This window comes from Chamaea fasciata, unplaced genomic scaffold (assembly GCF_029207755.1).
Source record: "Chamaea fasciata isolate MVZ Bird 193981 ecotype frontalis unplaced genomic scaffold, bChaFas1.0.hap1 SCAF_12, whole genome shotgun sequence".
NCBI lineage: Eukaryota > Metazoa > Chordata > Aves > Passeriformes > Sylviidae > Chamaea > Chamaea fasciata.
The window spans coordinates 10,274,361-10,299,078 of NW_027094097.1; the positions used below are offsets into that span (position 1 = coordinate 10,274,361).

Genomic DNA, 24,718 nt, shown 5'->3' on the forward strand with positions numbered 1-24,718 from the left:
CGATTCCAGATTTCCACCAGCCCTAAGAAAACATTGGCCAAACAGATTTCTGAGGCAGTTATAGACTCGGTCTTGGGCTTATCTTCATCTTTCAGATGAGGGAGCTGGCAAAGGAAAATTGTTCTGTCTCCTGGGACGGGACAAGAAAGAGAAAGTAAAGGTGCAGGATGTGACTGCATTGTTGGTATGTTTGCTTCTAACCTGGCTTGGGGCTGGTGCCGGAAAGCCCTGAGAGAGCCTGGTTCTTGCAGAGCTGGGGGACTCCAGCTCTCAGCATCAGCAAGACCCTGATGTCTGAGCCCCTGTGTGTATGGAAAATCAGGCTGTCATAGCGAGCACACTCTGCAGACAGCACGGCCAGGGCACAGGAGCTGCCTGCAGAGTCACCGGGTCCCTGCTCACCCCTCTCTTTGGTGATGCTCCTTTAGAGGCAGCCTGGCCTGAGGTTAAAGTGTAACTGATGAACTCATAATCTTGATTAGCAAATTCCATCTCTTTTGGCCTAATGACTGCTGTTATAAGATGGCTGCCAAAAAGGAAAGGAATAACTGCTTTGGCATTTTGGATAATTAATGAGCTTACTGAGCAGCAGGGAGCTGTAGCTGGAGGTGGGGAGAGCTTTACATTACTGAGGACAGTGATGCCTTGGCACAGGCCAAGAGACACATTGGTGGGAGAGAAGGAGGGAGCAGCCGACCACTGGAAGTCCTTGCCTGAATACTTTGCCAAGTAGTCTGGGGCTGCGTTAGGAAAAGCTGGTGTACTACATCTGGGGAATTCCAGCTGCCATCCCGCTCCACAGCCGTCGCTATTCCCTCCCCTCTCCCCCTCTTTTCCCTCCGCCTCCTGTCGTCACCCTGGACACGTGTTGGGAGCTGAATAACAACTAAAGCTCTGTCTCGGGGTTTCATAAATCTCGAATGAGCGGCAGCATCTGTGTGGCTCCGGAGGATGCAATAAGCAGCCGGGAGTGGGAAATACTGCCGGTAATCCCTCCCTGCCTGCCTTTCCTTCTGCCCACCACGGGAACATGGAGGCCGCCTGTCTCCGGACCCTGCTGCCGCCGCTGTGGGCCCTGTGCCTGGTGTCCCTGGCTGGAGGTGAGCCTCAGCTCCGCTGGCCCCCCGCCGTCCCCAGGGAACAGCCAGCTTCACGAGGGCGCGGTGATGGGGCCGGGGAAGGGGGAAGGTGGCTCCGGATCAGGCTGTCGGGACCTCTGTGGGATGCAGGGGATCTCGCAGCAGGATCAGGCCGGGTTGGAGGGGGCTGGGGGGGGACACGCCAATGGCCGCAATGCTGCTGGCAGCAGGGACATCCGAGCAGCCCCGTGAGGGCTTTTGTCGCGCCTGCGGGCAGATCGGGAGAGGCTTCCTGATAACCTGTCTTAGGAAAAAAGCATAATGTGCTTCTTCTCCCCCTTTTTTTCACGTCCCTGGGGACGTGACAGGAAGACTGCAGCCTGGCCAAGGGTGCACCCTGTCCTGAGAGTGCTGGTGCTGCCATCACTGTGCGGCGGGGGGTTGTCACCTGCAGTGTGTGTGTGTGTGTGTGTGTGTGCAAGTGGGAAACGCTCTCCTGCTCCCTGGATAAAGATCTCTGCGAGCTCCGGGTGGTGCTGAGCGGGGTCAGAGCTCTGGGCCGTGGTGGGCTCACTCTGCCGGGGCTGGGCTCGCTGCCGGTGGCCCGTGGCACAGGTCAGTGGTCGCTGCCCAAGGCAGCCCCTCAGCAGGGTGGTGCTGGGCTGTCACAGGCTCTCAGCACCGCGGGCGAGGCTGGACTTCGCCCAGAACCGAGGGGGGATCTGTTCCCACGGTGGGAAGGGAGAGGGGCAAAGAGCCCCTGAGATCTGTGTCCTGCTGCCACCAGAGGAGGGGAGCGAGGACAGCACGGGCAGCTGGGGATGGAGCTCCTCCCTCCTCACACCTCTGGGCCGGTTCTCCAGGGCTGGCCCGAGAAAAGTGGGCAGCAGGGACACCGGGCAGCTCACCCTGCCCTGGGAACCCGCTGCCTGCTTGGCGCTGCCTGGCTCTGCTCACCCATGGCCAAGCAACCATTTCCTCCACAATGAGGAAATAGGGCTGGCTCTGCGAAGCTCCCTGGGTCTTTTGAGGAACTGTGCTGAAAAGCAGGTGCCAGTGGCTCCTGAGAGCAGTGGTCCCGGGTGGAGAAACTCCCAGATCCCTTTTGCAAAGACTCAGCTGCAGCTCCGAGAAGCAGGGTTGTGTACCCCAGGAGGAGGGCTCCATGCTCCCTGTGGCACCCCTCTGTCCTTGGAAGGTGCTTCCCAAGCTCCTCCACTCTGGGAAAAACCTACCAAGAGTTCAACAAAATGGAAACCATTTGCACTGGTGCTTATAATTGTAAAATCAGTTCAGGGTTCTCAAAGGAACAGGGCCTTTGGGAGCAGTCAGGGACTGCTCCCCACCATGCATGTCCCTGGCTACCCACAGGGATGGTGTGGCCCTCTTGTCACTGTGCCTGTTTTGTTGAACTGTGCTCTTGACAGTGGAGGACACCAGCAGGATATCCTCGGGCTAATGGGAATTAATTGGCAAGTCAGCTGCCCCTGAGCAGGGAATTTTTGACCCTAAAGAGCCACAGAAGACATTATTGCATGAAAAAAGAGTTTTGCTTTAACTTGACTTGACCTAGAGGTGGAAATGGGCTTCTGTAGAGGGGCCAGTGTTTTTCTTCAGGATTTCTTTGCAACCAGGGTTTTACCCAGTAAATTATTCAAATGCTTCAGAGTGTTCCTGTATTGATGCTCATTCTTGTACCTGGTACGTGGATCATTCCTAACTGAACTGCATAAAATTTGCCACATTCACTTGGGAATCAGAGGCAACATTTTGTAAGAGACAGCCTGATTGAAACCAGATGCCAGTTCATTTCTTCACAGAAGCCACAGATAAATCAGGGCTTGTTGTTGTAAATCTTGTCCCCAGGGATGTCAGGAACAAGTTGGCAGGATGTATTGTGCAAGTGCCTGCCGTGGGAGGTGGATGCAGGCAGGAATGGCCCCCAGTGGTGTGACTGGCCGTGCCCCTTGAAGGGGTCGGAGGCGGGGGTTGTTTTTACACTTCACAAACTGAAAACCGTATTTTCTGGTGGAGGTCAAAAAGATATTTTTGGGAAGCTGGGCTGCTGAGATACCTGTGGGAATGAAGCTCCCTTCACCAAAAGGTTCTTTCTCTGCACCCTTTCTCTGAGCCCAGGTGGCGTTCAGAGACTGTGTACCAGCAAGAAGAGAGGCAGGGTGCTCACCTGGCGGGGAAGTCCCACAGGAGGAAGAGATAAGATTGATAAGGAGAGAGCAGAGCTCCCTCCCCACTGGTCTGCATCTCCTGCACCCAGAGTGCTCTGGTGAGGGTTGCAGCAGGTCTTTGGGGGATGAAGAAGTGTATTTTCTAGGCATTGTGCTGAGACCAGTCCTCCTGGTACTCAAAGGGGAAAGGACCTGCAGGTCCAGGGGCTTGCACATTCTACAGGACAAGCTGAAATGCTGTCCCAAAAGCCCACAATTTTCACAGTGCTTTTGCACCCCCCCCGACCCCCCTAGTTTTCTGGGTATCTTATTACATGTGCTACAAGCAAATTTAGCTTTGTCTTCATCAGGATCTGTCTTCCTCTCAGTTAGCAGGGACTGGAAACTTTTTGTGGCAAGCTTTGGACTCTTCCCTGGAGAAGGGGAGAAAAGAAACAGTGCTGGTTTTGAGAGGCCCAGATGAAAAGCCAACATTTAATGAGGTGAAATTTTTATTTCAGGGCAACCCAAAGCACCTCTGAAGTGTTCGATAGAGTGCACAGGTTTTACAAGGCAGTTACCGGAGAAGAAGATCAGGAGCTACCGCTTGACTGAACCCAGCTGCAAAAAACAAGCCACCATGTAAGTGCTGCCCCACTTCCAAGTGGGATCAGGGTGAAATGGATGGGGAAAGGGACTGAGGGACGTACTTGGCAGGACAGAGGAACGACACGGGGAGAGAGCTCATGTGTTTCTCTGAAAGCAGATATTTTGTCTGAAGACAGATTCAGACTTGTGAGCTTGTCTGGAAATGAGAAAAGCTCCATTTCTTTTCTTTGGGATAATTGTTTTCTGCTTGTGCTGAAGTTAATGCACCACTGACACCATTTTATTGCAGCCCAGGGGGTGGCTCCAAAGTGAAACTGCTGGGTTGACCTTGGAAAGTCTCACATCAACCCGTAAATCAGAGGGTTTTGCCTTCACGAATGTGTGCCCCGGGGCAGCTGGTGCCTGTGGAGCTTTCTGCCCTGAGTGCAAGAGGGAAATGTTGTGTCCAAGCAGGACAATGCATTTGAAAGTGAAAAACTTCTTAGGGGAAAACCCTTCGCCCATGAGTCATGTTCAGCTGCTGTTCATTCATTCAGATATCAGAGGCACCTGCCCTTCCTGAAATGAATCATGCAGACAACACTTGCTATCTGCACACCTTCCCCATAGCTCTGATCACCTAAACCAGTGTTTTCTTTATCCAGTGAGTGATCCCTTTTTTATTTTCAGATTGATTACTCTGAAGTCCATGGAGATTTGTGCAGATTCAAGGGAAGGCTGGGTGCAGAAGATCAAAGACAAACTGGATGGGAAGAAGGCCACAGTGGTGCCATCACGTGGTGTCACCTCAGCAGAAGAGCCTGGTAGTCTTGAGAGACACGTTGGTCTTCCAGAAGTGGCTTCATCTCAAACCACTGCTCCAACTAGTTTCTTCCAAGGGACTGGAACAGCAGTTAGGGAGAGAATACGTGCTCCTGCTGCCAGGACAGAGGTGTCCAGCAAGTCCCCACTGGGCAGGCAGGACCCCATCCAGCTCCCTGCAGGATCCACCCCTGTGATACAGGAAGAGGCTGTGCACTCTGAGGTCACTCCAGAAGCAAAGAGAGAGTCTTCAAATTCTTCTGTGTCTTCAACAACTGTTGCAGCAGGTGTGGGCTCCAGCCAGCCCACCCCTCACCCTACTGTTCAAGGTACGGCTTCTCCTAACTCAAATTCAGACCTGATGGCTGCTGCTAAAGGGTCAAACCAATCTCTACTTTCTACAAATGGAGCCCTGGACACTACAAGTGCCAGAGCCAACGCACCAGACACTGCTTCCAGCAGCTCTAGATCACATCTCCCCTCCATCTGGGACAGCATGAAGACCACAACAGTCACAGAGACAGCACCACAGACTACTTCCATTTCTACTCTAAGCTCCACCACTGCCATGGACAAAGCTGCTTCTGTCCATACCAGCCGGGTTGTTGGTCCCTCTGCAGATGTGTTTGGCACTACAACATTTGATTATTCATCACCTGCAGGGAAGCAAGAGCCTTCAGACACAGTAGTTTTTACTCACCAGGCATTCTCAGGCCAAGCCAGAGTGCAGATGATCACAGTCAGGCCAAAAAATCTGCCCAGCTTCTTGTCAAAGTCTCAAATGCACTTTGTCATCCCAGTTTCTGTGGCATGTGGACTGATGGTTGGCAGTGTTGCTCTTGTATGGTTGTATCTGAAATTTGGAGTCAAACCAGAAGAAACATCAAGAGAAATGGTACAGGGCTTGCTCTACCAGCAGGCAGGACATCAAGACAATGCCTATCCAATGGAAGTAATATGAATGCTTCATGGCAGACATTTCTGGCCCAACTGTATGTATGTTGCTGCAGAAAAGCTGTTCATGCTGAACTGGTGACCAGTAGGAAGCAAGTCTGGGAATAAAAATCACAGAGAAAACTGATTTTTTTGTAGAGCAGAATGCCCAACAATATATCTACTTCATCGTTGACCAATCACAGTGTTTTGGAAATAAGGGAGACACTTCTTTTCTACTGGCACTGTTGTGGCTCTTCTATTGCTATTGGTGGCTCTTTGCCAGGTGATGTGATTTTCCAAGTTGCTGTTGGGAATTTTTCTGTGGTTCACCATGGCCCAGGCAAGAAGCCACTCACCCACCCACACTGCTGGACTTGGGCTCAGCCACCTTAAGCAATCCTAACACCAAACTCACACAATTTGCACTTAAACTCTCTGCTGCTTCTTTCTTTGCACTTCAGGTCTCTGCTCTGTCAGACCAAGACTGAAGCTGGTGGCCAGCTGGGTGCTGGCTCTCCTTGGGCTGATTGAATTTACTCTCATCATTTTCTCTTGCTGGAGACACGAAGGATAGCCCAGCTTTTCAGAAATAGTTGACCAACACTGCATCTGATCAGGGGACTGAAGGTCAGTGCTTCAGATCTTGTATTCAGAGAAGCTGGCAACTCACAGTCTGTCTCCTCCTTGAAATCAGGCCCTTCCTTTTAGCAGCTATGGGCATTTCTTCTTGCAGATGAATTCTGAGAGTGGGTTCTTGGCAAATCAATGCAATAAACTCCTCCTGCCAGCTGATGCACCTTGTGTCCAGCTGCATCTAACACCAGGGCAGGATAATGCTGATGAATCTTCGCAAATGAGAGAAAACAAGAAGTCACACAATAATTTTGCTATTCCTGTGTTGTCACTGGAACATTTTTGCTGTTCTCTGCAGGCACAAAACCCAGGAAATGTGGAGCTAAAGGCAATTCTGGATGTAGTCATGCAGGAATTACTCTACCACAGCAGGCATAACATCCTTTTGATCCCATTTTCTCTCTAAGAATAAGCACATCTGCTGATCCACACACACAAAAAAAGCACAGAATTCCTGTTCATGGTCCTATACTTCAGTCGCATTTTAGTTTTCGGATTTGGATAGCCCTGATCACCAGGCTGTGAAAGCACTGTAACAGAACCGGGCTTTTTTAACCCCAGATTGATTTTGATTTTTACACATTCTGACATTGCTGTACATAAGTCTTATGTTTTATCTGTGGTCAAGTCCTGAAAGCTCTTATTAAACTTTGACTCCAGGATGGATTCTGCTGGAGTGTGCAAAGGTCTTCATGATATGATGCTTTGTAAGTAGATACATATCAAGGGTCAGATCCTAACCAACCTCAGTGGATCAGATCCCTAAGTACAGATATGCATGCAGAAGATGAAAGGAAAAACATAATAAGCAAGGTCATCAGAAATGATGGGCCAGCCCTAAAGCAGAGCTGGAGGAATGTGGCCTGCTAGATCTGTCAGATTGCACCTTCGGGGCATCCATCCAGCCCTGCAGGGGGAGAGGACAGGCTACAACTGTGTTTGCTTTCTGCCATCACACATCCCTTACTTCTGCATTTTGTTGACTCGAGAGATTCATCTTGGCCTTTGCAAGTACAGGATGAAATCAGATTAATTGCAATGATTAATCTGGAATGAAATCCTTCCTTGAGCAGCAGCTCAGCTGTGGGACTCTGGTTGGGGTTGATTTTCCTAGAGGGCAAATCTGGCTCTGTCAGTGCCACCTCCCCGTGCACCTCACTTGTGCACAGCTGGAACTCGTGGGGTGATGTACTGTGCATTATTTTTATATGAAACACTAGAAACATTATTTTTGTAAGAAAGTTTTGTAGCTTTTGAATGTGTATAATGTCCTGTCTGAGCTGCCTGGAGTCGAGACCTTTTTGGCAGCACTGGATAACACTGTGCCTTGTCTATTTTGTTGCTGGTCTTAGATAGCTTGTGCATGTCCATGGGAGCTGGATCACTCTCCAGGCCCTTCAGCAAATGGAGTGGACACTTGTCTGCTGCAGGTGAAGTGCTTGTCTTGGAGCAGTGCTGGAGAGATGGATGTGCACCGGTCAGATCACTTGGAGTCCCACCAGTCTTTGAAAGGACACTGCTTTCAGCTCCACCACTAGCTCCCAACATCTCCCAGCTGCCCTGATCCCACTGGAGCTCATCAGGAGGAGCTGCTTCTCCAGGCTGGCCCTGTGCTCCTGCCTTCCCTACTCCCCTCTCCTATCCCTCAGCTGTTTGCAGGCAGGGTGCTGGCACCCTCACAGGGGACAGGTGAAACCCAGGACAGGGGGACACTGCTGTTCCTCTCTCTGCAATGGGCAGTGTGGGAGGGAGGATGGAGCCTGTGGGTGCCACCCGTTTCTGGGGGTTAAAACACCACTTGCTGTAGAGCACAGTGACTGTTACAAGCTCCAGTTTGTTTGTACATTGAGTGTGTGCATGAGATATGAGCTGTACATTTTTATAGAAGTAAAAGTAATAAAGTCCTTATGTTAAAAACTTTCATCTTCAGGGGATTGAGCCTTAAGCTGAGTTACCAAGCCTGGTCCCTGCAGAGATGAACACCTATGACTGCGCACTCATGTGGAAAACATCCCAGCATCACCAAGAGATGGCAAAGCTGGCACAGTGGATGTGGCTAGGCTATTGCTCCATCTCCTTTAAGGGTTTTGATCTTGCAGATGTTTGCGGGAAATGGATTTCTTCACAGGGATTTGTGTTTCCCATCTTACTAAGGCAATAGAGAAAACAAACATGCTGGGGTTTTGCATTAAGGAAAGCTAAGGCCAAACAGCAGCTCAGAGACACCAAGTGTTACTCTCAAAGTCGGTTCTGCAAGGAGGCAAGAGGGCAAGGGCTGAGATAGGACCTCTCCTACCCCAGGCAGGGCTTGGGCTGCCCTTGTCTTCTGCTCTTTGGTGCTGGAGAGGTGGGAAGAGCAACCCAGTGAAAGAGTCAGTTCTCAGGGGTTTGCCTGGAATGGGGAGCTGGCAGAAGCAAGAGGGTCAGGGATGAGCATCTTCCCTACATTTCAGGGGCTCTCATCCCAGCCATCTCTCAGCCCCGTGCCTTTCTAGGGAGATGCAGAAGTCAATGAAAATTTCCTGTAGCTGAATCACCAGGCCACAAGGGTCATTTGGGGGATAACAAAACTCCAAGGAAATGAAAGCACTTTTTCTTTTTAATTTCGTTTCTCCTCTCTTATGTGGAGAGGGCAGGCAAGGAAGGAGGAGGCGGTGCAAACCAGCCAGGCGTGACAGGATGAATCATTTCCGATCATTTCTGACAGGCAGAGCTGGCGCCAGCAGGGCTGCTCAGGGGGTGCTCCTCTGTAGGTTTTGGGTGCTCAGACCCCAGGCTCTGGGTGCCACACACTTCGTGGCTTTGCTGGTGTTGGTGTCTGGCAGTGCAGGGAAGGACCTTGTGCCGAGGGTGTCCCTCCACACACCTTCTCCTGCTTCTCCTGGAGCTCCATGGGCTGCCTCAGGGGTAGAGTTTGGTCTACGCTAGAAAAGATTCAAAGTGACTGAGTAGAACAGAAGAAAACAGGAAAAACTTAATCCAAACCCTCCCACCACCTCCTTGGGAACAAGTTTCAGGCTCTGGGTGATGCCCCTTTTCTCCTGCCTTTGCAGCCCAACTGCTCTTGTAGTGCCTTCCTCTTGCAGTACACGATGTCTGTGGTTGTGTTTTCCAGCACAGCCGAGATTGCTCAGTCACCCACTGAGACCCCAAACCCAGCACAGGGCTGTTCTGCCCAACTCCTTTGCCCCTCACTGGCACCATTGCTGGCAAAGGCTGCATCTGACGTGTCCCCTCAGCTTCCCTCCTCCTCCTCGTGTAGAATAACAAGGATGCTGTTGCTTTTTTATGTAAACAAGCACATTCTTCAGAGTCCATCCAAATTAAAGGAAAACTTGGACCTACAGAGGGGCTTTCCAGCACTTAACAATGAACGTCTGCATATCAGCCTTTCCCTTTCCAAAGGATAAAAGAAGAAACATCAAAAGTCTTCAGGGAGTTGTGAGTCATCTGGCTTCCACAGACATGGCTTCAAATCCTGAAAAAGGGGAAGCAGAGCATCCTAGGCCAGATCTTTTGCCAGGAAAAGAAACACGGCTCTGCAGAAGCTCCTTGAGGTCCATCCAGAGCGGTGGATCTTGAGCCTCCATCAGCAGGAAATGTGTCTGATGAAGCTGGCCCTGGGGAGAACTGAGTGTTACCAGAGAGCTGTTCTCAGCACTGGCTGGTTTTCTCCCAAGTGTTTTAAAAGTCATCCAGGGATGACAGTCCCAGGCACAATGTCCTGCTCCAGAGAGTGGCTGGGGGGTGCCAATGTGAAGGAGGGCTTGAGGTGGCCCCTTGGGTAGTTCACAGGGAGTGAGGGGGGACCGTGGTGCCAGGGGGTCTGCATGGGACCCCACTGCTCCATGCATCCACTTAGAGTCTGGTTAAAAAGAGGGAAAGGTGAAAAAAGTGTCCGAGCTGAGCATGACTGACAAGGACCTACAGAGGGGCTCCTTGGACCTTCAGAAGGTCTGAGGAAGGGAGAGCCCAGCATAGTGGGAGTAATCTCCTCTTGGTTAACACAGAGAGGTTGACCCCTTTCAGCAGGTCCCTGCAGGATCTGAGATGCCTCAAGGCTGTGGAGCGAGGAAGATGATGGAAAGACACCCCAAAACTTTGAAGAGTAAGTTTTCCATCCATTCCCCTCAGCCTGATGCTGACTCCTGTCCTGCCCTGAAGCCGGGGCTAAGCCAGCTCTGTCCACAAGGAAATGCTCAATTACACTCCCTTCTCTTTGCCCCCCTCACTGCCCAGTTATAAGCAGGGATTTTTGGTGGAAAGCTGGTGTTCCTCTCTACAGTACCAACATGGAATTTGATACAATTTCTGCCAGTGTTTGCCAACTTGCTGCTCTCAAACCACAGAGGACTGGTGGCAGCAGCAGTCACTGTGCTTCTGCTTAATGCATTCCAGGATTCACAAGCCATCCAGACATCTCCAGCACATTTGTGTTGGCTCTGGGCTGAGTGACCTCGTATGGAACACCAAGTTCTGCCTTTTCTATGGCTATGAATCCCCTCTCTGAAGGCCCAGGAGCTCTTGAGTTTACATCTGCAGAGAGGAGGATTTCACTTCCCTAAAGATTTTCCCTGTGTGGGTGAACAGAGACGCTGACATAATTTAATTGGTCCTTCAAGGTATTGTCTGTCTGTAATCCTGATGATCCCCTGTGACATGGAAATCCCCATGGGCCATGAAGCAGTAGCTTTTCCTTGAATTTGGTTCAAATTCTTTGAAAAAGGGATAACTGGGGAGGAGTGGAGAGGATAAATTGCAGCAGCTCCTTGCCTGAGCTCAGAGCTGAAAGAGGCAGAGCAGCAAGGAGGAGCCCTCCCAGAGCCACCATGCTCACTGCAAGGACAGTCCTGCTGCTCGTGGTGCTCCTCACCCTCTCCCCATGCTCTGATGCAGGTAAAGGACCTCATAGGCCACTGCTGCTGGCTGGGGCTCAGGGCTGTCCCACTGGGGTGGTCAGGAGGGAAACCCCAGTGTGGAGCAGGGGTGGTGCTGCTGGCAGGAGGAGCAACCCCTGGCCAGGGCAGAGCAGCACATCCTGGGGTGCAGGGAAGGATGGAGACTGCTCCTTGGGCTGAGTGGCTTTGGCAGAGCTGCTGCAGGGCTGGGTGATAACCTGGAGCATCCTTCTGCCCCGGGAAGGAAGGAGGAGGGCACCTGGGGCTCCTCATGGCAGCATTTGTAGAGCTTGGGGGATGCTGTGTTCATCAGCTTTGTCATGGGGAAGGTCCTGAAGACAGGCTGCCTTCCAGAGCCAGCATTCACCGTCCCTCTTTGCTTTCTCCAGTCCCTTACACTCCATGTGAGTGCTGCTTCAAGTACATAGAGCGCCCTCTTCGGCTGTCCAACCTCGTGGGTTTCTACTCAACTCCCAGCGAATGTTTTACCCCAGCAACTGTGTAAGTCCTGGCAACTTCCCCACTGCTGTGCTGTCTCCTGAGCTGCCACGGGTTCAGTTCATCTGTTCCATCTGGGGACAGGACAGGGACAGGTCTGTGTAACCACCAGATCTTCCAGCATGAAGAGGGGAGGACGTCACTGTCTGGGCACTTCTGCAGGGCCATCGCAGCTCCTGAAGGCTCTGCACAGGCCCTAGAGGTGCTGGGCTGCAGGGTGAGCCCCTTGTAGGACACCAGGAACCGAGGGGCAGCACACAGGGACAAAGGGAAAGGAGAAAGGGTGCAGAAGAGGGAGGATGGTGTGGGCACAAGTGGAATCACAGCTGTCATTCCTCACAGAGCTTCACCTTTAACCTTGGCAGGTTTGAGACCAAGAGAGGAGACAAGATCTGTGCAGACCCAGAGGACAAGTGGGTGAAGAGAGCAGTTAGAGAGCTTCTAAAAAGGAAAAGACTTCGTGCCCCTTGATGTAGAGTGGGTGCCCTGGTTCAGGCTACCCAACATCCTGATGGGAAGGAAGGTTTACAGTCACCCTCTCAGAAGGGGTTATGGATGTTCCAGCTGCTGGGAGAAGGGCAACAACTTCCCAGAGACCTGTGCTGCAGCTGGGCACCAGCTCCTGGAATGCTGCTGGCCCCACCAGCACCTGCCTGCTGTACAAAATAAAGTTTACTTATTAAATAAGTAAATATTTATTTACTTATTAAAGAAACAACATAAAGTTTACTTCATGTGATATTGGAGAGTGGTGTCCTTTCTTCTCCCAGCCCCACAACTGTGCTGCTGCCAGCAACAGGGGCTGGGATGGTGCCTCTTCCCACTGGGTCTCACTAGGGCAGGAAGGGAGGGGGATAGGTGACTTCAAGGGGACCCAAAAGGGGCTGAAGACTCCTCTGAGGGTTTTTATGTGCACAACTGCCATCAGTTTCAGGCTTAGAAGTTTCAGCCTGTCCCATTTGCTATCCCCTGAAGGAGCACAGCCTGTCTACCATGTGTGCCCAAGCCTGTGGTGTCTCTGAGCTGGGCTGCAGAGGAAGAGTTTCTCTTTAGAGCTCCCTGGGTGGGTAGGACAGACCAGGGATGCTGAATCAGACAAGGGATTCCTGTACATACAGCCCTGAAAATTTTGCCCCTGCCAGGGGCCCTGGAGAGCTCAGCAGTGATCTCTGCCAGGGCTTTGGGAGTGGGGGCAGAACTGGAAGGGCAAGGGTGGGAGGAAAGTCGTGAGTTAAAGACAGTTTAATAAATAATAAAGATGTTTTAATAAATAAAGCAGAACTCGTGCACAAGCAAAGAAAAATAAGGGATTAATTCTCTTCTTCCCATCTGTGGGCAGTTGTTCAGCCATGGGGAGCAGAGGAGGGCTCCGTCACGTGTAACAGTGACTTGGGAAGACAAATGCTGCATCTCTGAATGTCCCCCTACTTCCTCCTTCTTTCCCTGTGGCAGTTTAATAAGGGGAAAAAAAAAAAAAAAGGAGAACCAACCAGAAAGAGAAACCTACCAAAAAATCCCCACCAAGTGATAAAGAACCATCACTTGCCACCAGCCCAGATGATGCTCAGCCAGTCCCTGAGCAACAGCCACCCAGAGAACCTTGCTGCCAGCACTCACAGCTCCTGGGGAAGGGAATTCTGCCTGCAGCAGCTCCAGGGATGCCTTCACAGCAGAGGCAAAACCCATCCAGAGCTGAGGGATGACCCTGACACACTGCAGGTCTGGAACCTGAGGTGTCATGGAGGATCTGTGGAGATCTCTGGGTGCACCAGGAGAGGCTTCAGCCTGCAGGAGCCCCTTAAACTGTTGCCTTTCCGCTCCAGGAGTCCTCAGGCCATGGAGTTCTCCTGTTTGCTTGGACTTAGTGCCCTCTCCTGACGGCTGTGGCTCGGGGCTCTGGGCAGGGCAGGTCCAGCCCCACACCGACATTTGTCGTGGGCAAACAGTTCATGTCCTCTGTAAAAGTATTAACTTTTGTGATTATCCACTCAAAACCCAAAGCATTTTATTAGTCAGAGAATATTTCCCACCTCTACTTTTTTTTTTTTTTTTTCCATGCCTATCCATTTTAATTTCTAAGTTAAGGGCGTTTCCTCAGTCAGAAAATTTGTATTCAATCGTTAATTATGGTGAGGTTGCAGGTGGTTTGGACACCCCTAAAATCCTCTGCAGGGTCTGTACCCCCTCTTCTCTCCACTTGCCTTTGCATTTGCCTGACCAGGAGCTCCACAGCTGGGGAAGAGGCTGTGCCACTGGTGGGGATGGCTCAGGAGGGTGCTGGGAATGCCTCAGGCACTGCAGAGGAGGCTGGAGAAGACTAAAGCCTAACCCAAAGGTCCACTGCTGGGGCAGGGACACAGAGAGAAGCCAAATCCTCCAGAGAGAGCCTTGTGGGGCCTTTCCAGGCCCTCAAACATCCAACATGCACTGATTTGCCCTATGAGGAAAGGATGATGGAGGCATCTACTAATGCTTCTGGTGAGAGGAATAAATAGCTAAGGGAAAGGAGGAGCAACTGTGTGCCGCAGACAAGCCTGAAAAGGGAGCTCAGGGCTGGCACACAACGTTTTCTGTGCCAGGAGATGCTGATTGGAAAAAGTCATTAGCTCAGTTCTCCCTTAATTACAGCTGTGTGCTTTTAAGCAGTGCCTAGGAGCTGGTGTGACCCTGGTGGCTGCTGGCCCCAAGGGTCTGTGCACTGGGGACGTGGACAGGGAGGGCAGGAGAACCTGGGGGTGATGCAAAGTCCACAGAAGAGGACTTGGGTTGCTGTGTGTCAGGCATTTCTCCCTACAGAGCCCTGCCTGGGGACAGCGGCACTAGACCCCAGTGTGGCCACCCTGCCCCATGCAAGGCCACCAGACCCCATGTCCTACAGACCATTTCTTGTAAACCAGCTTTTTCAGCACATTTGGTCAGTTTGCTTCTGCTTTCTCCTTTCAGAGAAGTCGTGCAGACATAAGATAATCTTCAAAGAAACCCATTTCCACCTTTCTTCCCTTCTGAGAAGCCTTTGATTGCCTCACCCCCCAAGCCACAGCCAGGTCCTCTCCTGTGCTCCCACTCAGCATTATCCTATGTGGATTCCCGTCAGGACCTCACATGTTCCTCACACACAGCTGCATCTGCCTTCCCAGGAAGCAGATCCCTGCATGGAAGCTGGGCTGATGTCCAACAGTGCTCTGTGGTGCTGCCACTGGGATCTGTGCCACCTGCCCCTCCTCCCTGGCATCTGGGATGACTCTCCTGGGGCTGTGGTAGGATCTGTCCCATCTCCCTGCAGGAGTGCCCTGTCTGTGCACTCATGGCCACAAGGCTCCATCCCCCTGACTCTCATTTCAGTCCCAGTGCTGGTGTGGGAGGCAGGGGCAACACATGGGCTCAGCCTTGTGTTCAGACCCAGGCTCTCCTCAGACAACCCACTGCCCCTGCCCCATTTCTTCCCCTTCTATGAAGTCTGCTGAATGTCTCCACCAAAAGCACTTTTGACACCCCCTGTTCTGGGGTCCCTTCTGGATTGGTCCAGTGTGGCTTCTTCTGCCTAACATCCCATCCCATCCCATCCCATCCCATCCCATCCCATCCCATCCCATCCCATCCCATCCCATCCCATCCCATCCCATCCCATCCCATCCCAATGCCATCCCATTGTGCTTTCCTGCCCAACCCAGTGCTCTCTGTGTGGCCAAGGTGGCTGGGGAGGTCGGTGTGGATGGGACTCCATCATGGGACTTTGACACTGGGCAAACCAATTCAACCCACCTGAGACCTGTCCCTGCTCGGGGACTGTGGGTTGTCTCTCCTGTTAGAAACAAACAGATGAGCCCTAGACTTGATGTTCTGCCTGAATGGGAAGATGGTTTTAATCTACTTTCAGTTCCTCGAAGCTCCCTTGCCACGTCACAGATCTTCCATAGAATGCAGAACTGCTCCTTGAACTTTTCCACCCATTGCTGGGTGCGTCCCAAAAATAGATGACAGAAACCCCCTTGATCCTGGCTTCTTAGTACACGTCTGAAATTTGTGGAAATGCAGCCCGAGTGGGCGGCAGGCAGAGGATAAATGATGGTGTGGAGAGAGCCACAGTCACAGGCATCGGGCACAGCGGCACAGAGGTCGGAGGAAGAGCCACCACACAGCCACTATGGTCCCTGCAAGGACTGTCCTGCTGCTCACCGTGCTCCTCACCTTCTCCCTGCACCATGCCACAGGTAAGGAACCCCAGGGGCCACTGCTGCAGGTCAGGGCTCTGAGCCCCCAGGGGGGACATCCCATTGGGGACATCAGGCAGCAAACACCAGCGGGGAGTGGGAATGGTGCGACTCTGGTCAGGGCAGGGCAGCACATCCCAGGATGCAGGGATGGATGGAGAAGGTGCTGGGTGGTCTCAGCAAAACCAGACCTGGGGAGAGGCTGCAGGAGCTTGGAGGAAGCTCTGGCAGTTGTTCCCCAGGTCTCAGCTGGATGAGCAAAGGGTTGGAGGGAGGGAGAACATGCAGCTCTTTGGAGCCTTCCAAAACACCCTGCAAGTTGTGCCCCTGCCTTGGAAAGCCCCAAAACCTCATCCCCAGACTGAGCACCCCGACCTTACCGTGTGCTCTGGGGGCTGCAGTAATTAGGGCTGTGAGGTGCCAGGTCCCAGGCTGTCCCCTGCCCCACCTCTGTCCACGTCCCAGTCCTGTGCTTGCTGTGTGAAGGGTGACAACCCCCTGTCATAGGATGCCATGGGAGCTGCTGAGATGCTCCAGAGCCTCCATGGTGTGCTCCAAACCCAGTGGTGCTATTGTCTGGTGATGCTATTCACAACATCCCCCTTCCCTCCACAGCCCACATTGCACCCGTGGAGTGCTGCTTCCAGTACGCACAGAAACGCATCCGACACCCTCAAAGCTTCTACATGACATCCAGAGACTGCCCCAAGCCTGCAGTTGTGTGAGTATCCCAGGGTTTTCTTCCCACCCCAGATCTGGGAGCCCAGATCTTTTGCTCCCCTGTCCCATCTTGCCCCAGTCCCAGCCAGGGGAGGCTGTGGTAGCAAAGCAGCTCTGAGGGGTGGGCAAAGAGGGGGGAAAATGGGTTTCTGTGAATGCCAGTGGTCTGGGAAGACTCAGACACTCACCATCAGCCCAAGGAGGGGACAGGCTGCTGGAGATGGCTCCAATCCTTGATCCAGGATGGGGCTGCAAAAAGGGAGGGGAGAAATAGTGCACAGGAGGGAGGAATGGCTCATGGTGCGTGTTTTCACTCTTTTTGCTCACTTTCTCATTGCAGGATTGTGGCTGCCAATGGTGATGAGATTTGTGCCGACCCCAAGAAGGACTGGGTGGATAAAATCATACAACGGCTTCAAAAGAAAAAATTAAATCCATCCACCATCTGACTTGCCCATCCAGTCTTCCTGTCCCTCGAGGGAGCCAACGATGCTGGCAGCTCTTCTCCAACGGGTGCTGTGGCCATGGGCACTGTCACTGTCACTGTCACTGCAGGAGGAGCCATCCTGTACCCCGGCAGGATCAGGTGTCACAGTACCATGGACCAGCCAGCTACCGAGCTCCTCCTGCTGTCACTGCCCTGCCAAGATGTGCCTGTGAAGCAAGTATTTATAATAAAGACTCATTGCCACAAGACGCTATTTGAATTTCTCCTCATTCTCCAGACCAAGCAGCAGATCTTAACAAACCCAGGGCATGCTGCAAGCAAAAAAACCCTGTGCCACAAGCTCGTATTTCTCAAGGAGCAAACTGTGCCTGGTCACAATGTGCTTCACTGGGAATGTGATAGTGGAGCCAGGCCTTGACCCACAGTTCCAAGACCCATAGGTGAGGTTACCCTCACCCCTAGGTAAAGCTTTACATCCTCAGGGCATGCTCACAGCCCCATGGGCTTTGCAGGTGCTCCAGAATTAAGGGGAGGGTTCTGGGAGAAGATACTGATCCACCAAACCCTTAATACCTTGACAGCTTCCAAATGTGCTGGTGGCCACTGCAAAGTATCTGAGGGAGATAAGGAACAACATCCACAGTGCCAGGAGGGTGAGGACACAACCCCTTCAGCTGGACAGAGGTGTCCTGGCTGCCTGTCCCTCTGCAGGGCTGGGGAAGGGTGGGAGCAGCGTGGGATCCGAGATACTAAAACCAGGCTGCTGGTCCATCTTCTCATGGGAGCGGTGCAAACACACACGGGAAAACCTCAGAAAGGCCAAAGCAAGGAATGTGGCATATGATCCTCAGCCTAAAGCTTCATCAGTGTTTTATGCTCATGGCTAGAAAACACTTCAGGGCTGTATTTTCTTAGGACACCGAATGGCACAGGAAAAACATCCCTAATGCCATTTTTGCCCGTGAACTGTAAGCACCACGGGAGGAAGCAATGGTGGAAAGGGAAGCTGAAGCAGAATCAGATACTGGGGAACAAACACCTCAAGAACCTTGCATCCCCTGTCAGAGGGGACACGAGCGGCCTTCCACAGTGAGCAGAGACTGACAAAGCACACGGCTCCACACTGGCTCTTGCACATGGATGTGTATTTTAATAAAAATAATTCTGTCAATATACAGCAGAATGTTGATTTCTTTACCATATTTCCAGTATATTTTCATAGGCTTTTTCTCAGTTAAAATCCACCCCCCCGAGCCCCTTTTTTGAAGTTTTCATGCGAAGCGTCAGATAACTTAATTCACAAATACTAAGCGTAGGCTGAGCCAATGTGCACAGTTTGTGTAATGTCCACGTAGCCAATGTTGTACCAAAGAGGTGAAACTCCCTTCTGAAGGCGATGAGAAGCCTGGAGTGGCACAGGCAGCACCTCCAGGGCTGCCAGGAACCGGCGGAGACCTTGCACCCCATGCTCCAGCTGAGCATTTCATACCTGAGTTTTGAGCAACCAGCAGGAGAGAAGAGTTCCCAGCGTGCCGGGCAGGTCCTGGGGCTTGCACTGCTGTGTGTGAGAGCTTCAGGGGTTGCAGCCTCCTCCTGCCTCCCAGGCTGCACAGGCAGGACCGAGACGCACGACCACGATCCCAATCCAACGCCGGTGCAGTCCTCGGGCTGGAAGTCACCATACTTGTGGTTTTCAAATTTTCTTTAAAATCTGGATTATCCCCAGAGCTGCTGCTGCTTCTCCTTTCTCCAAGTCTAAGCCTGTGAGAAGCCCAGCATACAAAAATCCCTCTGTGCTCCCTTCTGGAGGAAGAATGCAGCTAAAGTCCTCCCGAGCAAAAAGGTCCAAGCACATGCCTGGACCCAAGTGGAGTGGCCAGAGAAAAGGTGTCTGCCTGGCCATGGGACTTGCAGCAAGGAGCAGAGGTTTGCATGGCCTCCAGGAATGTTTCTGTGGTGACGTGAGTGTAAATTCCACACAGGACTTGTGGGTTTCCTGCAAGCAGGAGTTAAGCTTCCCCCCTGGAAATAAGAGCTGGCAGGACATGTGCTCCTCAAGCCTGGATGATGCCCTGGCTTGCTGGGCACTGCTCCACCTCAAGCTGCAGGCTCTGAGCTCTGGTTTGGGATGTGGGGAGAGGGACAGACATGCCAGGTTCACTCATCCATCACCTGTCACCTTTTGTTGCAGGGAAGGGTAGTGGAGAGCAGCTAGTGCTGTCAATAGAAGAGGCCTCCAGGCTCTCAACTTCTCCCTTTTCCTCCTAAATCTGCTGTAGCTCCCCTCACACAGCCCCAGCAAAACTTCCTCCAGCCCTCTGCTCCTACACAGCAGGTGGGCCAAGGCTCACAGCCAGCTCTGGCTCTGACCAAGAACTGCTGGATTGCAGTTCCCTCCATCACTCAACCCTCTGGGGCAGAGGGGCCCCAGCAGCACTCAGCATGTCCCCACCAAATCCTTCTGCAGAAACACCTTGGTACAGCTGGAGACCCAACATTTGCTCTCTACAAGAGACCCTCTCTCTCTCTGCCCCACCACTGAGGCTGCTCTCACACCCGCAGGGCTGCAAGGAAGATGCTCCTTCTGCAAAGGGGAGTCCTGGGTCGACCAGCGCCCCTTGTTCCTTCTCCCAGGCTGTGACCAGCTCCACGGGGCCTCACTGCACCCAGGACTGGAGCATGAGGGACCTCTCTCTCCATCTGCTGCCACAGGACAGTTCAAGTCTGCACTGCTTCCTTATGGGAAGAACTTCCTGATCCCATGTGGTGCACCACACAGCTTCGTGGCACTTACACGCTTCTCTACAGCTTGGCTGCCACGGGTCACCTTCCCCACAGCAGAACCCTGAAACCGGGGTCCAAGCAACATGTGCTACATATTAACCCAGGCAGGTACCAAAGCACAGCTGCAATCCAGCCTGGACTGCTTCGCTGAAGGAGGAGATGGTTCATAATCCCTGATACCCAAGGTGGAAAATGATACATTCAGTCAATCCCCAGAACTAGTTCCAGCAGCTCTGGTTGCTCCAGTTTTTCAAGGCAGCCTCAAGAACAAAGCTATTTAAAGAATGATAAAGATGCCTTAATAAAATGTGAAAAACAAGGACACAGCTTGAGATTGAGATGTCACTGTGAAAAAAGAGAAGGAAAGGTATGGGAAGATCCTAGGTATAGCAACCATGAGGAATGATACTCCCAGAGGGGCCCATTCTCACAGCACCCAGCACTGCAGATACCACTGTGGTCATGCAGTTGGAGAATACTGGGACTGTGGGAGGCAGAGAAGCAAGAAAGGATTGCTGGTAGCAGGAAGGAGTTTTCCCAACACCAGCTGGCTCTGGGAGCACACTGGAGGATGCACAGGAAATAGACTGCTGCCCTCCTTGCTCACAGGAGAGCCTGACTGAGAGCTTTCCTAACCCTCTAAGTCTTGAAATAGCTTTGGTTAAATACTTGCTAGGGTAGGCTCATGGAGCAGCAAGAGGAATCATCTGGAATAAGATGGTTCCAAGAGGAACAAGATTTGGCTCCCCTGGTATAGGAGATATCCACAAACTGGAATGCACTCAGCAGAGCCACTAAGATGGTCACAGGCTGGAGTACCAGGTGTATGAGGTACTCCAGGAAACATTAATCCCAGCTACTCCAGTGCATCTCACTCCAAAGTTCTCTCAATGTATTTTTGATGCTCTGACTCTCAGCTTGTGGGGACAGCATGAACTCTTGTCCATGGGGAGAGAAGCCTGGTGATGTAATTCAGCTCCATGAAGCTCTTTCCACAGAACCCCTGAAGGACACTTTAACCAAGGCCTCTGGTCTGGAGTTCCCAAAATGCTCCTCTCAAAAGGCCACTTAACAGGCAGGGCACTGGACTCAAACCTAAAGCCCAGGATGTGCAGGCCTGAAATCAGGTTCCACCAAGTCCCTGGGAAATGTTTTCCTTCTGCAAGGCCTTTGCTGCAGTGCCAAGTGTCAGAAGATGGGTGGGGTGTCCAGGGCAAAGAGCTGGAGTGTGTTTGCTGCCCTCTAGATCACAGCTCTTTGGTGGTGCCTCTGGACTGATCAGGGGACAGCTGAGATCCTCTGAGTGTGCAGCCACAGTAGAGCTGGAAAAGGTTCAGTTGTCCCACCAATGGCATTTCCCAGGTCCTGGGAAGGACACACAGCTGGAGAGCCTCTCCTGGGGCTGTGGAATGCTGCTTGTGCAGTGTCCAGCTGAGCTCTGGAAAATCTTCTCCCAGCATCTGAAGCCAGCCCAGCTGAGAGCAACCTGGGAATCAACCACACATGATGGAAGTCCTAGAGCCTGTGCCATCAACACAGGGCTGCAGCTGAGTCCTTGTCCCCTCACCCAGAAATGGGAAACCAGCAGTTTCTCCTAAAGCCTCCACAGTCATTGACATGGTTTTATTGAAGGACTCTTGGGAGCAGTGACCAGGTTGCTTGAGGCACTTCAAATAGCAAAACACAAATCATTTTTATAAATGTAACTTTTCCGAATGGCCATGTAGCCTCTGGTTAAGTGTATAGCCACATTCAGTGTTATAGACCCCATTTCACTTTAGCTCTGTTTTTAAAACTACTGCAGTAATCCAAATTTCAGCTAACATGAACTATCAAAGAGCAGCCAGGGAGATTCAAAGGCAAGAGGCTTTGAAATACAACCTGAGAAAACCACATCAGAAATCCCATCTAGGAATCAGGGGTAGGTTGGAACCTACATCCCACCACACACCACAAACACGCTTATCTTCCCCATACTGAGTCATGGCCATGTTAGTCAGAATGAGTACAAGAAGCAGAAACCACTGGTGAAACCACCAGAACACTTGAAGTAAATTTAAAAAACCCAAGTATCATCCATCACACATTTCTTGGCACTGAAATAACCAGATATCTAGGAACATCTCTTGGTTGGTTGTTTTTTGTAGTGAAACCAAAATAAAAAAGGCGCTCTAGGACAGTCAGCAAAGCTTTGCTGGGAGACCAAATGAGGCATTAATATGACACATGATGAAGAGACTTGCTCTAAAGAAACCACAAAGAGAAGGAACTAAAAAAACCTCAGAAAGAGATAAAGATGGTGTTACTACAAAGATGAGGGAGGTGTGACTGCAGCCAGACTGCTGCAAAGTGGTGACCAACAGCAGAGGAAATTGCAAGATGGGGAAGGCAAAACAAGGTCCTGGAGTATTTCAACCTCAGTGCCCAGAATGAGTCCAGCAGTGTGCTGTCAGCCTGAGTCTAAGGAATGGAAAGCCTGCAGGAGAATCCACCAGGCAGAGTTCACATGCTGCCTTGGCAGGTCTGGGAGCAGAGGCCTTGGGAAGGAAACCGGCCCACTGAGTGACCTCTGCACTTGCAGCAAGGCAAGGATGGCAGGCTGGGCTAAGATCCATCAGCAGCTGAAAAGCAACAGATGAGCTTTCAGGCACATGAGATGTTCCCCAGAGCTGGAAGAGAAGCCCCACCCCAGACTGGCAAGTTAAATCCTGCTTGGTGCAGCTCTCTGTCCCCTGGAAGAAAGGCTGTGGTAGAGCTCCCTCTGCTTTCTGCAGCTGTACCAGTGATCTGATAAAACTATCTCCTCCAGCTCTAAACCTCCTGTTTTCTTACACCACCATGGCTCTAACACTGCCCCTACACACTGCACACCTTCACCAAAATGCAAGGATAATGTTCCAAACCACCTCCAACACCATCTGCACATTCACTGCCACAGTCTGCCCTGGCACCTGCCCTCCTGCTCTGCCTTGATTTCACACCTCATGTGCCAGCTGCAAATCCATCCTGCAAACCCAGAAAATCCTTAGAGCTTCGGGCTGCTGCTACTTTCCTTTACAGTGGCACAAAAACTCTCTTGGTGCTTGAAGCCCTGGAACAGGCTAACCTCCATTTTAAGGACAAATCTCAACAAAACCTGTTCATCTTTCACTGACCTTCCAAAAAAAAATTTGTGAACAGCAGTAAAATTCATGTTTGGTTTGAGCTCCCTTGGGTCCTCCCCAGACCTACTGACCTAAAATTAATTTGGTGCAGAATTCCAAGTCCCGTGCAGCCAGGCTGAACCTGCCATCTCCTAATGGTACAACAGAGGATGCAAAGCACACAGTGCTGCCAGGCAGCCTGGCCAGGTAACAGAACATGCTCAGAAACACTCAAAGGTGGTCTGAATGCTTGGTAGCACTCAAGTCCCTGGGTCTGGCACACAGCATGGACACATCAGTCCATTTTACTCAGAGGTTACTCACCCACAGATCCTTGCTGGTCTCTTCTGGGCCTGAAACTTCCATATTTATCTTAATAATCCCTAAAGAAACACTGCTGCTCCTTTCTGAATGGCTCAGGCCCGACAGAGCTGGTACTGAGCCCAACCTGCAACCTGACCTCAGCTTGTCTCACTTGCATGGACAAGCACAGCTCAGCCCAGGTTTCTCCAGACACTTCCAAAATTTAGAAGTGCTCATTTAGATCAGTGTTGCAGGGATGGAAGAGGGCAGGAAATACTGTTATTACTGAGTTAATGGCAGAGCCCTCCTCCATGGAGAAAAAGGGGGATTTGTTATTTAATTAAAAATTGTCAGCCCACCAGAGCATCACCCACGGATGTTTCTGGCCAACTCACATGACCTGGTTCTACCCATACAGTGGCAGATGACTTCATACTCATCAGTTCTGACCCTCCAGCTGTTCAGAGAGCTGGATTTAACTCCTTCTCAGGGCTGTGAGATGCTTCTACAGCACAATCACCAACGCAGGCAATGTCAGTCTCCTACTCTTCCCGCTCACAAAGCCAAGATTGAGAGCCTTGGGCTCCAAAGAGAGGCACCATGAAGGACCAGACTCCTCCAATTCTCATCATTTGTGTGTGACAGGACCTACCTCACCTGGCCTCCTGAGGGGTTGTATGGTGTGTGTGGCTGGGACCGAGTCTGTGGGCAATAAATACATCAATGACTTTGTGAAGGTGGAAGAGACCTTTTTAATAAACATGATTCAAATAAAAAAAAAAAAAAAAAAATCCCTCTGAACTGCCACTGTGAGAAGAGTTCGGATTACTAGCACGGATGATGCTGTATGTGCACGATGGAGGGAGAGGGGAAGAAAAGAACAAGCTGTCACCAACTTGATGAGCTTCCTCAGTAAATCAGCATAAACCAGCTCAGCAAAACTCTCCAGATAAAATATTGGTGGAACCATGAGAAACAACTCAAATCAAAACAAAAGAGAAAAAAAATCCCTACATCAGAAGGCGCTACATTAGAATAACCAGCGAAATACCGAGTGCCGCTGGAGCCGCAGCAATGGCAGGGAGACAGGTCAGGTCTGCCAGTCTTCCTGGGGTCAGGAACAGCCACACGGTGAGGGACTCACTCAATCCTTGCACAGGCAGTGTGTGTGTGTGCTACAGGGGTGTCGGTGGCAGGGAGGTCAGGCTATCCAACGAGGTGGTGGTGCAGAGTGGCAGCAACAGAGGGTGAAGGGCAGCACTCCACGACGCCAGCTCCGTCCCGCTCGGTGTCAGTGCAAATAATCGTCTACTCTGGCGAAGGAGCAGGAGCCCAGCCCCACACGGGCCATAAGCCGCAGACACTCTGAGGCCTGGCCCAGGGCCAGCATCAGTGGGGGCTGCTTTGGCAGGTTCTGAGATTCTGTGGGGGCAAAGAAAGAGCTGTTTGGAAGGGGTGCTCTGGCTGGTGCTGGCTCACCTGCATTCAGG

General features: G+C 51.6%; 4 protein-coding genes across 6 annotated transcripts in view; 3 read left to right on the forward strand and 1 right to left on the reverse strand.

Moving 5' to 3' along the window:
- Positions 1-904: 904 nt before the first annotated feature.
- On the forward strand, positions 905-8,430 carry LOC136295929 (mucin-1-like). Its single transcript, XM_066194670.1, has 3 exons — positions 905-1,100; positions 3,766-3,886; positions 4,523-8,430. The coding sequence occupies exons 1-3, from the start codon at positions 1,031-1,033 to the stop codon at positions 5,613-5,615; spliced, it is 1,284 nt and encodes a 427-aa protein (XP_066050767.1). The 5' UTR covers positions 905-1,030; the 3' UTR covers positions 5,616-8,430.
- Positions 8,431-11,018: 2,588 nt separating this feature from the next.
- On the forward strand, positions 11,019-12,358 carry LOC136295899 (C-C motif chemokine 3-like). The gene is made up of 3 exons (XM_066194626.1): positions 11,019-11,119; positions 11,511-11,622; positions 11,985-12,358. Exons 1-3 carry the CDS (start codon positions 11,053-11,055, stop codon positions 12,088-12,090), a joined length of 285 nt encoding a protein of 94 aa, XP_066050723.1. The 5' UTR covers positions 11,019-11,052; the 3' UTR covers positions 12,091-12,358.
- A 3,284-nt stretch (positions 12,359-15,642) lies between these two features.
- Positions 15,643-17,244, forward strand: LOC136295716 (monocyte chemotactic protein 1B-like). The gene is made up of 3 exons (XM_066194319.1): positions 15,643-15,830; positions 16,446-16,551; positions 16,891-17,244. Exons 1-3 carry the CDS (start codon positions 15,764-15,766, stop codon positions 16,997-16,999), a joined length of 282 nt encoding a protein of 93 aa, XP_066050416.1. The 5' UTR covers positions 15,643-15,763; the 3' UTR covers positions 17,000-17,244.
- Positions 17,245-18,126: 882 nt separating this feature from the next.
- The window catches only part of RANBP10 (RAN binding protein 10), a 67,166-nt gene continuing 60,574 nt past the window's right edge, over positions 18,127-24,718 (reverse strand). For all 3 annotated transcript variants that reach the window (XM_066194560.1, XM_066194559.1, XM_066194558.1), the window contains one exon: positions 18,127-24,650. In XM_066194560.1, the coding sequence (XP_066050657.1) occupies positions 24,520-24,650 (131 nt within the window). In that variant the 3' untranslated portion in view covers positions 18,127-24,519. The remainder of the gene's footprint in view (positions 24,651-24,718) is intronic.